The sequence below is a fragment of the Kogia breviceps genome, chromosome 5 (genome assembly GCF_026419965.1).
Source record: "Kogia breviceps isolate mKogBre1 chromosome 5, mKogBre1 haplotype 1, whole genome shotgun sequence".
Classification (NCBI taxonomy): domain Eukaryota; kingdom Metazoa; phylum Chordata; class Mammalia; order Artiodactyla; family Physeteridae; genus Kogia; species Kogia breviceps.
In genome coordinates this window covers 104,722,374-104,737,446 of record NC_081314.1, presented here as the reverse complement: position 1 = coordinate 104,737,446, position 15,073 = coordinate 104,722,374, and the positions used below count along the sequence as shown (strand labels likewise).

At 40.1% G+C, this 15,073-nt stretch overlaps 1 protein-coding gene across 10 annotated transcripts in view; it reads left to right on the top strand.

Annotated features, from left to right (window-relative positions):
- EPHA6 (EPH receptor A6) overlaps window positions 1-15,073 on the top strand; it is an 850,011-nt gene that overhangs the window by 801,352 nt on the left and 33,586 nt on the right. For all 10 annotated transcript variants that reach the window (XM_067034854.1, XM_067034853.1, XM_067034856.1 and 7 more), the window contains one exon: window positions 9,335-9,484. In XM_067034854.1, the coding sequence (XP_066890955.1) occupies window positions 9,335-9,484 (150 nt within the window). The remainder of the gene's footprint in view (window positions 1-9,334; window positions 9,485-15,073) is intronic.

Here is a 15,073-nt window from a genome sequence, read left to right as displayed (position 1 = left end):
GCCATCCCAAACAGCGGACCCTCCTTTTTTGCTGCCAGATGCATCTTGTACAGACTTCTGTTAGAGCCCCTACCCTCTGTGCTGCCATTATTTGTTTATGTCGATGTCTTTCCTACTGTAACATGATCTCCCTGAGGGCAGGGAGGATGTCTTTGTGACTCAAGCCCTGGCATGTGAGATGTGTTTTGAAAAAATGTTTGATCATGCCACCTTCAGCACCTCTCTGGGCAATGCTCTTTATCAACTGAAAATTTCGAGTGGGAAATTTCCTTTATTTTCCTTAGCATTAACCACGTTCGTAATGATGACTAAGAAGGAACGAAGAAGGGAAATTTGAATTCCACTTACACAGTATGGTTCTGAGACTGTGCTTTTAATTTTACCTGATTTGCCTAATTCATCCTTCCCAGTCATCCCCTCAGCAAATAATCATTAAATTCCTACTATAATCAAAGCACCATGCTAAATACTATAAAGTAGATTACAAAGAAGAATAAAGGCCCCTCCAAGATTTTTATAACCTTTTTGGGAAGACAGTACATTCACAATTTAAAAAGCCAAAGAGTACATAGAAGGTATGTGCTGGTAAATGCCAAAAGAAGCAAGCAGACACTGGGTGTTATAGGCAGGCAGAGGAGAAGTAATCACTTCAGTCATGGACAAAATAGCACCGGAGGAAAAAACTGACAAGACAGCATTCCACGCTGGAACAATGGAATGAACAAAGGTTTGTATAAATTGGCTCTACTAAGAACCTGAAGATATAAGAAACCTGTTCTCCACATTTTAATCATTTTATCCCAACTTTAAAACTTATTGGGAATACTAGCATTTTAATCATTCTCTCAGCCAAAGTCTACCTTTAAAATAGATTTTATTTGCATTAAACCTTGTTTTGGTATTTCCAGATTTTTCTCAAGTTCTTACCCACCTTTGGATGTGAGCCCCTCAGCCTCGTCCTTCCCACCGAGCAATGCTCTCTCTCTCTTTCAGAAGACTGTGCCCTCTCCTCTGTTGAGTGTTCATCGGTCTGAGTAGCTGGTCCCAAACAGACGGCCCCTAAAGCTGTCATTCTGTCATCTTGCCTCACCTCTTCAGGTTACACACAGAGCTAGCCTTTCTGAAAATGGGTAATTTGAGGTCACGGTTTCTCTCTGAACTGATACAGCACAACCCTGCACGCGACAGCTACAAGAGAAGACCTGCTTCTCAGATATGAACATATCTGAGTCGGAGCACTGTGGATCTGTCAAGAAGAGTCTGATTGAATGTATAAAGTGCCTGTGGACATAACAGTGACATAGGGAGCAACTGAGCTCGGCACTAACCCTTTCTGCTACGTTTCCTCAGGCAGAAGTGGAGGTGGCCCCTTCTGTTTTAACTCACTGGGGTATTACGTGTTTTGACAAATCATAGAGTATTAAATGTCACATGAACTGCAAGATCACACAGTCCAACCCCTCAATTTACAGAGAACCTGCAACTTGCCCAAGATCACACGACACGTTATGGAAAAAAAAAGAGAGATTAGAAGCCAGGGGTTTTGCTTCACAGTCGCTTTCTCACTCCACATTGTACACTTTCGCTCCGAAGTAGGCACCCCTGGGTTTATGAGAATCACCACTGTGTATGCCCCGGAGTCCTAAACACTTTGTCCATCCTTTCTGAATATTTGTTTTCAAACAGGGTTTCCAAATAATACTAGTATAAATACAGACATACCTCATTTTATGCAATCTCTTTTCCTAAAGACAGGATCTGAATTTTTTCCCCAAATAAATAGCATCCAACTGTAGATGGAGATGGATAGTATAAGTATTAATCAGTGCTTTTTATTATTATTATTCTCACAGGACAACTGATAAGAAAGCAAAGTATTCGCTCTTTAGTGGTATACATCAGTTTGAGGCTATTCAGATAAAAATGCTTTTAAACACTCAAGTGTTATACGCATGAAGAATTATATTATCATTTTATGTATTATATTAGTGTTTAATGTATTAAATGTCTCAATATTAATGGCCCAAAATAATTAATCCTTTATTCCTTTATGATTTATGTGAGACATTTTTAGAAAACTATTACTTCTATTCTAATTTCCATAGGTCTTTGCCATAATAACTATAGATGAAAACTTCATTAAAGTACACTGGGGAAGAAGTAGGGGGGTATCTAGGCTTCTGAAGAACTGGATTAAAATGAAAAGAGAGAGAGAGAGAGGAGAGAGGGATGACATAAGGAAGAGTGCTACTGTCCAGAGAAGAGTAGGAGTAGTATTTTTAACTCTGTTAGTATCAGCTATCCTCTTGGGACCTTACCATACAGGATATTTGTAAAATCATAATGAATGATAGATTGGTTTTTTTGTTGTTTGTTTTCGTGGTACGCGGGCCTCTCACTGTTGTGGCCTCTCCCGTTGCGGAGCACAGGCTCTGGACGCGCAGGCTCAGCGGCCATGGCTCACGGGCCCAGCCGCTCCGCGGCACGTGGGATCTTCCTGGACCGGGGCACAAACCCGTGTCCCCTGCATTGGCAGGCGGACTCTCAGCCACTGCGCCACCAGGGAAGCCCAGATTGCTTTTTTTTTTAATTGCCTTTCCTGTCAGTGGTTATCTACACTCAGATACAATGACAATTCTCATAATAATGTATATGATTGATTCTTGCACATGATAGTAACATTGTGTCCTACATCATCTAGCTTATAAAATGGAGAAGAAAGTCTAATTTAACAGATATTCCCCAGAATAGTATTATTCACTTAATGATGTAGCAACTATAGTCTCATCGAAAGAGGGTACTGAGAAATAGAGGGCAGTGAATTATTTTAGGGAGCAATTTAAGAGAAAGCAGGTAAAGGATTCTAATTCTTGAGGCTTTGAACAGCATGATAAATACCACTGCATTAAAGGAACAAAAAAATTAGCATTCACTGAGCTGTTTATACATTTAGACAGTGAATAAAATGGACTGCAGTTTTAGGTAGATGGTGTGAGGCGAGAACAATGAGAAAGTCTTTCCATAGTTAAGAATTTTTTTTAGAGAGTGGAAAATGAAGCTGGCAAGGAGTTAGCTACTCATGTTTATTTGAAGTCATTTCTCACCTGTCCTATTCTTTATGAAAAATACGGTGGAAGTAAATTTCAGAAGTAGATAATTGTTTCATAATCAGAACAGGGAGATTGGGTTAAAGTTAGAGTAGGGCCGGGGGAACTGCAATGCCTGCAGAAGCCAGGAGGATGCTGGAAATAGGTCAAGTGTGTCTGATGAAAGACTTGGTGAAATAGTAGAATGGCGTGGTGGTGCTCTGGAGAGCCCATGGCCTGTCTAAAGGCATTTAGATTCACTTGAAAAAAAACTTAGCCATGAAAAACCTAACTGCAGGCCTATTTCAGCCAAGGTCAAACAGTTTGTGAGTTCTGGATTCATAAAATCCAAGACCCTGAGACCTCAGTGAATACCCACACAGGAACAAGAAACAACTGTTCAGAAGTCTTTGTTTTACATAAAAATGATTAAATGGTGTAGTTCATATGTTTGTGGCCTAAAACAATGCTAGTTACCATAGACTTCTACAGTACTGGTTATCCTATAAAAATTGATTATTATTAACCAATGACTTACATTTTAAAAATACTATGCCAAAAAGAGTCTTTTGCTTATAGCAGAAGTATCTCAGTCTAACACCTATGAATCCCATGATACTGATGAAAAGTCTTGTGTGTATCTTCACGTGCATTTTTGAGGGAAAATGTTTGTACCTTTTTGTACCTACAAAGAGAAGAGTAACACCCAGGAAAAGGAAAGAAATCCAGAGAGAATCATTATCAGGCAGGTCCATCTGTAGGCAGAAATCTGGGTGTCGTAGATAATGTTCAGCCATAGATAATGTTCTTTGATGACAGAATTCTACCTATGAAAGAATAAGAGGAATGAGATATGTCTTCAGCCTTGGAAGGTCACTGGTGGGCAAATAGCAGGAACGTAGACATGGGACAAAACTCACTGGACCAAGATACACAGATATCCTCAAACTGCACAAGACAAGCTCTAAATTATAGGAACCGAGTCAGAGCCTGTCCCTCAGCAGAATTGGTGCCTCTGGTCTGAGAAGATCACCCCTGAGCCTGGGCACTGTAAGGGGTGGCTCAGTGACTCGAGATGAGTGAACTGGGTTGCTGGTCTGGGCTGGAAGCCAAGCAAGTCCAAAAATAAGACAAATTTAAATACATGAATTAGGGAGACAAATAATATTTGCTGAGTGCCTACCATGTTTTGACAGCTAAGAGATGCTTCATTTGTACTATCTCATTTAATTCCCTTAATAAATTATACCTAGAAGCCAAACTATGAGAAGCTTTCTTCTTTACAGAAGAATTCATTGCATCATGGTCCTCAGTATTTCTTCAAGGAAGGACAGATATTATCCCCATATTTCAGAAGAGCATGAAACTTCACAAAGTACCAAAGTTGCCCTAGATCAGCGAATTTCAGTGAAGGAGGAGAGTACATGCCCCTCTGAGAGGGGGTGGGGATGTCATTTTAAAAGATTTGCACCAGATAATATTTGTGCATTATAATATTTTAATTTGTTGATTGGAAAGGGGCAATATATTGATTCCATCCCATACCTTCCTAAAAGGTATTATTCATGCTGTTGCCTTCTTAAACAAAAGTGGTTATTTTAACTCTTCCTTACCACTCAAGATGATCACTGTGACCCTTAGCCTGGGAGATATAAGAGTGTCCTTGTCTCCTTTGCTACCGGTCAGCAGGCTATCTGTTCACACAGTTTAGGTACCAACTCTTACGGCCTATCTCCTCCTTACAATATAATCTGAGCTGAGACGCTGTAGGCAAATATTAAAACTCATTATAGTTTACTATTTTATGACCATTGAATCAAGTCCCCTCATTCTGCACATCTGAAATAAAAGACTCAGAGTTAAGACCTGCCCATGGTCACACAATGGATATGGTAGAGCTGCATCTCACTTAGAATTTAAAGCTCATAAGGAAAAACATTATTTAGTCAAAATTACCATTAGAAATTCCTTAAACTAATCTTTAAGCATGGTATATATGTTTTCTATACTATCATTTTTATACTCATTGGAGTCTGGGTACTACAGCAATAGATGGAGGAAATAAAAGGAAAGTCTACTGGCAAATTGGCGTCTATTCAAACCATTTGCCTTTAAGATAACCATCAAATCCATTGAATGAGAAATGAGATTTTTATTGTGTTCTTCTTCCTCAATGGAATTTTTCCCCTTGGTTTTAGTATTAAGCCTGTGTAACCTTACTATATTTCAACTGATTGTTCCCTTTGCTGAAGATTAGAGGATTAAGTTCTAAAACTCAGATGTGAGTTAAACACAACTATAATACAACTCCATGAGGGGTATACAGTTTACGGGCACACAGGGCTCCTGGTTCCCCCTTTAGCACTTTTTCTGCTACAATCTCCCTACCTAGTTATTAGAAAGCAAGCTCTGGATATGACTTGAAAAACAGAAAAAAGGTTTGCTAACAAACTTCTCAGTAGTGACATCCAGTTTGCTTACTTCCTGTCTCTCCTTTGTTCCCTAAATGATTAAGCTTGCTGCATAAGGGGGTTATTAGTAACTGAGAAGACTTTTGAGTTACATTCAGCCATTTTGATTAGTATCTTTGGTAACTTCTTTTTTCTCACAAACATATGGCAAAGCAACATGTAATGTTCCAATGTTTGTGATTTCAGATTTAAAGTACTATTTGTTCATTCCTGAAACCTGTAACAAACATCTGGTGGTTAATGCTTTGAGAAAAAAAAAAAAAAAAGTACCTTAGTGCATTACCTCTGTCTGTGATTCAAGATCATGGGCAAAAATAAGGAGATGAGATAAAGCCACAGGAGATTGTTGGTCCATTCAATTAAAAAAATATTTTTTTTAAAGAACTAAACTCTAAAGTAGGAGTTTCCTCTAAAGTAGGAAAGACAGTACAGACCATACAGTAATCTTAAGTACATCTTCCTTTCTGTCTCATCTTGCACTTAGATATAAACTATATCTAGTATAGATCCTCCCATTAGAAAAAAAAAGATTTGAATGCTTTCTCATCTCCATCCCATATATGCTCAGAATTATTGCAGTTTGTGCATACTGTCAGGTTCATGTTACCATGCATTTTTGTTAATGAGAATAGTTATCTCCTACATTAAAACTTCTGTGCCACTTTTTCGTACTTAATATTTTAAGATCTATTCTAACTCACACTTTCCATTACAATATGACACTTGGGGAAAAAATCTGAAATAAAATGTACTGTCCTTTTTGCATTGCTGCTCATCTTAGGGGAAAAAAATGGTTTTTTAATGGGGGTAGTGTATTAGTCTGTTAGGGATGTCATAACAAAATACCATAGACTGGGTGGCTCAAATAATAAAAATTTATTTTTCACAGTTATGGAGGCTGGACATCCAAATTCAGGGTATCGGCAGTTTGGGCTTCTCCTGAGACCTCTCTGTTTGGCTTGCAGGTGGTCACCTTCTTGCTGTGTCCTCACACGGCCTTTTCCCTGTGCCAGCACACCTCTGGTGTCTCTTCACTTTCTAAGAAGGACACTAGTCATATTGGATTAGGGCCCACCCTCATGACCTCATTTAATTTTATTACCTCTTCAAAGGCCCTAGCTCCAGTCACATGGAAGGTCAGTGCTTCAACATATGAATTCTGGGGGGAACACAATTCGGTCCATAACATGTAGCAATTCTTATTAATCAAACATTCTGTGATATCTTCCCCTTGAGGAAAAAAGTAAAATCTTAGGAAGGAAAGTGATCAAGTTATCATTTATATGCGATACCAAGTTATAGGAAATATAAATGTATATGTAACTCATTTATATGAGATGTCATTTATAAGTGAATGCACATAAAATAACCCTTAACTCCGTTTTTTAGCCTGTCTCAATAGAACTCACAAAGATTTATTTAGCAAAGGAACAGCCCAGCAGACTAGCAAGTCACACTTCCACGTACTGTTTGCCAGAAGAGACCAAGAAATATCCAGATTCACAAATGCTCGATGAGACTGCTGTTCTTACATCTGCTCTGAGGTCAAATTTACAGATTTGGTATTTATTCTCCGGAAGTGTGACTTCCATATTTGAAAGAAGCCTGAGCCTGACTTAAGTGGCCTCAAAAAGCAGAGACACAAGCCTGAGGAGCTTCAGCCACAACACACACTAAAACAAAGGCTGCTGCAGTGCGAATGCACGAATACAAGTCAGAATAGCCTCGTCCCTCTTGCGGCATAGACCACCTAGTTTTTTCAGAACACTGTGTTCTGTTGGATCATTTACAGTGTTCCCATTTCTGAATTTTTTTAATGCCCTGGGTTAAGGGTTGCCAAATAAATAAATATTTATAAATATTTATAAATATAAAGTAAATAAAAATTTAGGATGCCCAGTTAAATTTGAATTGCAGGTAAACAATGAATATCTTTTTAGTATGACTATGTCTCATGCAATATTTTGGATGTACTTATACCAAAAAATAATTCCTGTATGGGACATACTAATACAAAAACAAATGTATTTGTTATTTATCTGAAAATCAAATTTAACTGTGGGTCCTATATTTTATCTGGCAACTCTACTTGGGGTTTAAGAATGAACCCTCCCCTTCCCAGACTCACCACCCTCTTAAACTTCCATCACCAACTGTGCAAATGTAACTTCCTGCTCTTAATTTGGTGCTGCCCCAAAAGGTGAAAACCCCAGGTTTCAGGCTCCCTTCTGTTATACTACTGTGATATACGGTTATAGATACTCTTGTGTTAAAACATGAAAGTTAGTTTGGCCCAACTTTTCCCCCATGCTGAAATATTTGCATCTTTATATCAATGTTCCACAATACTACTGTGATAACATTAGCTGACACTATGTGCTTAACAGTGTGGGGAAGAGTCTCTAAATCTCTAAACCTTGGGCTCAGTCCGCTTACCTGTAAAAGGAGGGGACTGAATTCAAGATACTTTCCCCCAAGGTTCCTTTTAAGAATTCCTTGCCACAAGCCTTTAAAGTGAGGTTCTGTTAATGTTCTCATTTGCCTCGTGAAACCTAATTATTCCTATTTCGGGTGAATCTCTTTTCCCTTCAAATAAGTGGCGTTTAGATTACTAAATAAGTAGTGTTTCGGTTACTCGATTAAAGGCTTCCTCTTTAAAGATGTTCGCCCTAAATTCCTCAAGGGCCAGAGAATGCACCCTTTATTTCCCTCCACCCCACTCACCCTAACACCAGACTTTGAGCACAGCGGGTGATCGGATGATGTGATCCTGAAAGTGCTGATAATGATGGAACAATTCCATCGTGGTGGGTTTGCTGACTGGGGAAAATCATTTGCTGGGGGCAGAAGCCCTCCCCGCGGGGTAGGAGACCGCCGTCTGGGAGCCGCTCGTTGTACTCTTCCGCCATCTAGTGGCGCCAGGGTTGCTCTTCTTCGCTCAACTTGCTGTTCAGAGCGGCAGATTTCAAAAATTGTAAATCAAATGCGTAAATAGTTTTATTCTTGTCATTACAGTAAGAAGGGACTTATAGAGTGTTTTGAGATAAAATGTAATGTGTTGATAAAAAATAAGTATAACGCAAGAGCAGACTTTAGTACCTGAACAGTATAGACTAAATTCATGCAATTTAGTCTCTTTAATATGTTCAAATGTTAACTTGACCGTAGAACAAAAATATAGACTAAAGAGTTCTAAGGAAGATATCTTTTTCAGGGGCTTTTGTATAATGTTCAAGGATTTTTAAATGTCAAAGAAACGTAATCGTAGCAGATGAAAAAGAGCGAAAGGGAAAGGAAATAAAGTTCTGATAAACGTTAAATTGTTTAGAGAAAAGTCTCAATTCTGTATTCAACCATTTGACTTCAATTAAGTTAGAACTTATTATCATTATTATTTATACATGAAATACAATGTTTAATGAATGTTGAATGATATTTAGCTTTAATGTCGTATAATCTGGAACATTCTCCAAATGGCATGATGGTGAATTTAATTGTGTGATTCTAAAGTGAAAATAAATTTCTCTAATGAATGAAATAAAATATTTCTGAAGTGTGACTTATTTCCCATTAAAGCTGTTTTCACTGAATAACTATTATAGGAAGTATATTTCTGACATTTTAACATTATTCTGGTTTCTCTTTATTTTTATTTAAAATGCCAATGCTATCATGCAGTGTTTAGGTCTTTCTAATAAAATATATTTAATTGCAATGCCACTTCAATCTTTAATTCACTTGTGACCCAACTGAAAAAGTCTCCAATTTGTTTTCCAGGGTGGGAAAATACCCATAAGGTGGACAGCCCCAGAAGCTATTGCCTACAGAAAATTCTCCTCGGCGAGCGATGCATGGAGCTATGGCATTGTCATGTGGGAGGTCATGTCCTATGGAGAGAGACCTTACTGGGAAATGTCTAACCAAGACGTAAGTGCCACCCATAGTTAAACTGCCATTTTATGAGTGCAGACATATTAGCATTGATGGGGAAATACGCCTTTTGCCGTCACTCAAATTAGCCCTTGTCCTCCTGAGAGCTGTCAGGGTCTGTGGCCGAACTTGAGTAGCCTTTCACTCTGAGCTGTATTTGGTGTCATAAGGGCCAGCTGATGGACCTTGTCACGTAAGTACCTGATCTGTGTCTTACATCTGATACTTCCACATATATCACTCTAAGGTAGTGTGACTGTGCTTATGCAATAGCCTTGGCCTACAGGTGACAAAAAACAATGAATAATGTTTACTTTTCGTTTCTTCCTTAGAGCAATTTAATGTACCATTGTAAAGAGCAAACTAATTTAGACTAGGATATCCCTTAGTAGAAAAAGATTGAATGCTTTCAGGCGATGTATTATCAATATGTGTCATGTAGTATGGTTCTTTTGAGATACATGACCCTCTTTGCAATCTGTTTTGTTTCCGTTTTACCTGTAAAAGCTACCTTGGTGGCTAATAATACTACAGGACGGGATAGTTAACACACATTTGACCTCTATGGACTGTCCGAGGTAGTAGAGACGGTAGTCAAAATATGCTAGTATCCTGACAATGCAAGTAAATGTGCTGTCAGAGCTGCAAATATATTTTAATATCTCACTCCCTCATCCCAGAATTGAGACTTTGTCTACTCGTTTGCCTCCTCCGAGAATCTAATGGTTTCTGAGACAATGGCAATGGGAAGTCAGCTATAATGGGATTCTGAATGTTCATAAGGGGAAACAAAGACTATATGACTATGGAAAATCCCTAAACACAGTCAACTCCTGTCACATCTCTTCTCTGTTTTCCATTCAATTGCTTGAGCCTCCCCTCCACACCTCACCCTCATTACTTTACCCCCACCTCAAGTTGTCCAAGTATCTTAAGGGTTTGTTCAGTGACAGAGAAGGTTTATCCTTTTTGAATGCCAGACACAGAGAAGACTGGGTTTGGGTTAGCTCACCATGGCTATTGTTTCTCCCTGCCTTGGAGCGTTGCTTTAGAAGCTGAGTTCTGCTCAGTCCTGTGGGTGCCTACTGACTCTGCGGAGAATACCAGGTCCAGAAACCTACATGGCAGCAGGTTCAAGGTCATACAACACTGCTCAGTCTTGCTCTTTAAAGCACATCATCAAAACACAAAGCCAGGTGGCTCGGTCCTGCAGAACATTTGCCCTTAAATACAGAGTATGCCATAATCAGCAGCCTTTGCTCCAATCCCAACACTTAGACTTTTTTTTTTTTTTTTTTTTTTTTTTGGTGGTACGCGGGCCTCTCACTGCTGTGGCCTCTCCCTTTGCGGAGCACAGGCTCAGCGGCCATGGTTCACGGGCTCAGCCGCTCCACGGCATGTGGGATCTTCCCGGACCGGGGCACGAACCCGTGTCCCCTGCATTCGCAGGCGGATTCTCAACCACTGCGCCACCAGGGAAGCCCCACTTAGACTTTTTGGATCTAGGTCATTTGCCTAGAGTTTACTGTCCTTGAGGGAATTTTATTTGAAGGACCTCATTGCTCTTTCCTGTCTCTGGGCCTTGTTTGGGGCAACTTGTGACCACCTCTCCAGCTCTTCTTAAAATTGAATCCCAGAAACAGAAATCCGTCCCTTCTCTCCCAGAAAGAACTCATCTTTCTTTAAGCAGTTAGCCAAGGTAATACAAGCCCTGGCTTCAGTCACCCTAGTTCCTGCTCCACTCTTAACCCAAGATAATGCTTGCCTGCCTGTCCAACTTTGACATGACTAAAATAGGCCATTCAAGCAAATCCCTAGAATAAAAAGTCCTCCTCCAGATGAGTTAAAGTCTTCACTGCGCAGAAGAGCCCTCAGTTCAAGGACCCTCCTTAACTGATACTCCATTTAGTCCTTGTCTTAACCTGTTTCCTGACAGACGTAAAATAAACAATTAGCTAACTCAGAGGACTCCAAACTTTACTAATAATACATCCTTGCCAGTAAAAAGTTCTTGAGCATTCACAATGGACACATGTATACTCATTTGCACATTGTATACAAGTACTACCGTATCAATATATTCATTTTTCATTAAAAAATATTCATTGGGCACCTTCTCTGTTTCAGGAAGCGGAGATACAACAGAAAACAAGTGTTATACCTGGAAGGGACCATAAAGATTATCTAGTCCAACCCGAGGTGAACTTGGTTATGAAACTGAGGCTTAGAGAAGTGACATGATTTCCCTAGAATCACATAGTAAGTGGTTTGACAGTGATATTAGAAGACAATTCTAATAACCTTTTAGAAGATATTATGGGCAAGAAGAAGAGAAGAGGGGATAACTGCCTCTTTCATGGTGGTTTAGTTCACAGTCTATGGGCCAGTGATTTCTTGCCCTCATTGAGTTTATATTCTAGCAAGAGGGAAACAGACTTTAAACAAAGTAAATCAATGAAATATATAATATGTAACCTGGTAATCACTGCTTTGGGGGAAAAAAGCAAGAAAGGAGGGTAAGAAATGCTAGGGGTTTGATTTTAAATATATTATATATATTGCCAAATACATTTGTAACAGTCATTTCATTATGGCCATAAAAGGCAGTCATTCTTATTAGGCATGCATAAATAATCTTTCTTACGATAGGATGAGACAAATAAACATAGAGAGAAGTTCTATTATTTTTCCTGCCTCTTGGATTATCATCTTGCCGCCTGGGGTACATTGTACCACCAGTTTGGTAACCACGGCCATGGTTATGTAGACTATAATTCAACAATGAAAGTGCCTCTGTTTCATGACCAACAAATACCATGAAAGGACTAGGTTAAATGATTTTTAATATCCCTTTTAACAGCAACATGCTATGGTTTTATAATCTCTGGAGAAAGAGTTTTATCATACTTGTCTCAGCAAAGGAATGATTCAGATGGTTCTTTTCTCAAGTTTAGGAATCTCTGTGGAGGTACAAGAAATCCTATAGGACTTCCACAGAGCGGAGCACGTACAAGTGAAGATACCAGACTGCAAGACAGATTTTCTAGGAGAGCAGCCTCTGAGAGAAAAAGCCCAAATGTGTAGTTTCCAGCACAGACCCCCATGTAAATCGTTCTTAACTGTTGCCTAGAATAGTCCAAACCCTGTTGTCCACCCCTCCCTTCCTGGATCGTGCCCAACAGTTCACCCAGCCATTCTGGCCAAGTGTGTTGATGATCTGTGTCCAGGATGACCATTTACAGAGCCATCCTTTCTATTAAACCTCATTTGGCCACAAAGACTATATCTGGAATCAGAAGAAGTTGCTGCAGCCAGGAATAGACTCCTGGACATTAAGCCCATCCTCATTCTTTCCGGGTTGCCAATGTCCACAGCCTAAGGCTGAATGCTCCCTCCACCCAGGAGGGAACACCTCCTTGGTTGTTCTTCAAGGACCAGGTAAGGGCTAAGCTGGTTATTTCCATGGTCTTTGAGCGGCTACCAAAGAATATGCAAGCAAGAATCTGAAAAGAGGAGAACAAAAAGTTCTGGGGAAAATAAATAAAAAGCCAAACCCTCTAGGTCCTCAGATCAATACAAGAGGAGAGGAAAGTACTAAGAGCTAAAATCTTTTATGTATCTTGTGAATATACATTTTTTGCTGCTGCAGTAGAGTTGAAATTCTGTTTAGCGTAACGTATTGGAAGTCAGCGTATCTGTGACAGATCCTGAAACCAGAATTTCTGTTTGGAAGCAGAAATAGCTTAATCAAAACTTTCCAAGCTGCTCTCTCCAAACATTAGTTATTTCCTGTTTGTCCTGCATTCCTCATGTTTGCTCAAAGTTCAGTCTAGTATTTGACTTTATGCAACCAAGGTGTATTTTAAATAAGGAAAGTCATTTTTAGACAGTAAAAATTCAACTATGCTCTGTTTTAATATTTTATATTTTGATTACATTTTGGTGAGTTTAATTTATGGGCTTAGTTGAATATGGAATGTTAACATGCTTTAGGATTTTAAATGAGTTTAAGGAATTTCAGATAATTTTCATGAAATAGTCCCTCCATTCTGCAGACTGTGGCATATTTCATTGCAATGAACAATTCTGAGTTTGCATAATCTATTTTCGTGAATAATAAAATGATTTTCCCAAAGGTCAGTGGTAATGTACATTAGGAATGTACGTAAGGAAATGAGAAAACGCAGAGTACCCAGGACTAGTCCATAAAAGACATACCAAACATAACAACAGTAGGTGCCATCTGCTTAGCCTTTCAGCAGTTACTGTTTGAACACATGCCAGTCACTGGGCATGTGGATAGGGATGGAGAACTAGAAAATCCAGCCCCCGCTGCCAAGGAGCCCTCTGTGTAGGTGAGGAGATGAAGTTTTGGCATTTCTAAGTCTTGCCCCTGCCCCCAAGTAGAATGTACACTCCTCAAGAGTAGACCTCAGGCCTTCTTTTCCTTTTTAATATAAACAACATTGTGTGAGGGCAACATAGCTATTTTTTCGCATATGCCGCTGCGGCCTCTCCCGTTGTGGAGCACAGGCTCCGGACGCGCAGGCTCAGAGGCCACGGCTCACGGGCCCAGCCACTCCGCGGCACGTGGGATCTTCCCGGACCGGGGCACGAACCCGCGTCCCCCGCATCGGCAGGCGGACTCTCAACCACTGCGCCACCAGGGAAGCCCCTCAAGGTACTTTTGATTATAAATGACAGAAACTCAATGTGAACTAACTTAAGTAAAAATAAATTTTTTCATTCATGAGACTAAGAAGGAGTTGAGCAGTGCTATATCTCGGGGATCTGCAGGACTTTTAGTGCTTCCCAAGCACTGGGTCCATTGACCTCATTTTCTCCTATTGCAAAGGTCTTCTTTACTTTATTCTTTTTTATGCTCCAGGGTTCAGCATTCCAGCTTAGCAACCTCAGCAGAATGAAACCTTCTCTCTGTGGAAATTCATACACCAATCCCAGAGAAGACTGATTGGATGTGTTAGGGCTCTACCCAACTCTGAACCAAAACCATGCCAGGGAATGGACAGTTTGGTCGGCCCAGCAAGGTTTAGGTACCAGCGTGTGCATTCGGAGGTGGGTGAGCCCTGTTATTGGCAATTTCCCCATAATCACATGGAATGAGGAAGGAAGTCCCCAAAGGAAAGCAGTTGTGCTGCCAGAGATATACAATAGTCTTCTTTTCTGTGCATTGTTTTCAAGAGCAGTTTTATTTATTGCAGTATTAAATGGCACAAAAATATTAACACTGTGCATCATTATATTCTAGTGCAGCAGCAGGTGTAGTGGAAAGATCGTGAGAGCTTTAGAGCAGGGTTTCACAACCTCAGAACTATTGTTGGACCAAATAATCCTCTGTTGTGGTGTGCGGGCAGGGGTGCTGTCCTGTGCATCTTTCACACTATCCCCGGCCTCTACCCACTAGATGCGAGTAGCACCCTCCCAATCATGACAACCAAAACTGCCCCAAACGTTGCCCAGTCAGAGATGGGGTATAAAAATCACTCCCAGAGGGCTTCCCTGGTGGCGCAGTGGTTGAGAATCCGCCTGCGGATGCAGGGGACACGGGTTCGTGCCCCGGTCTGG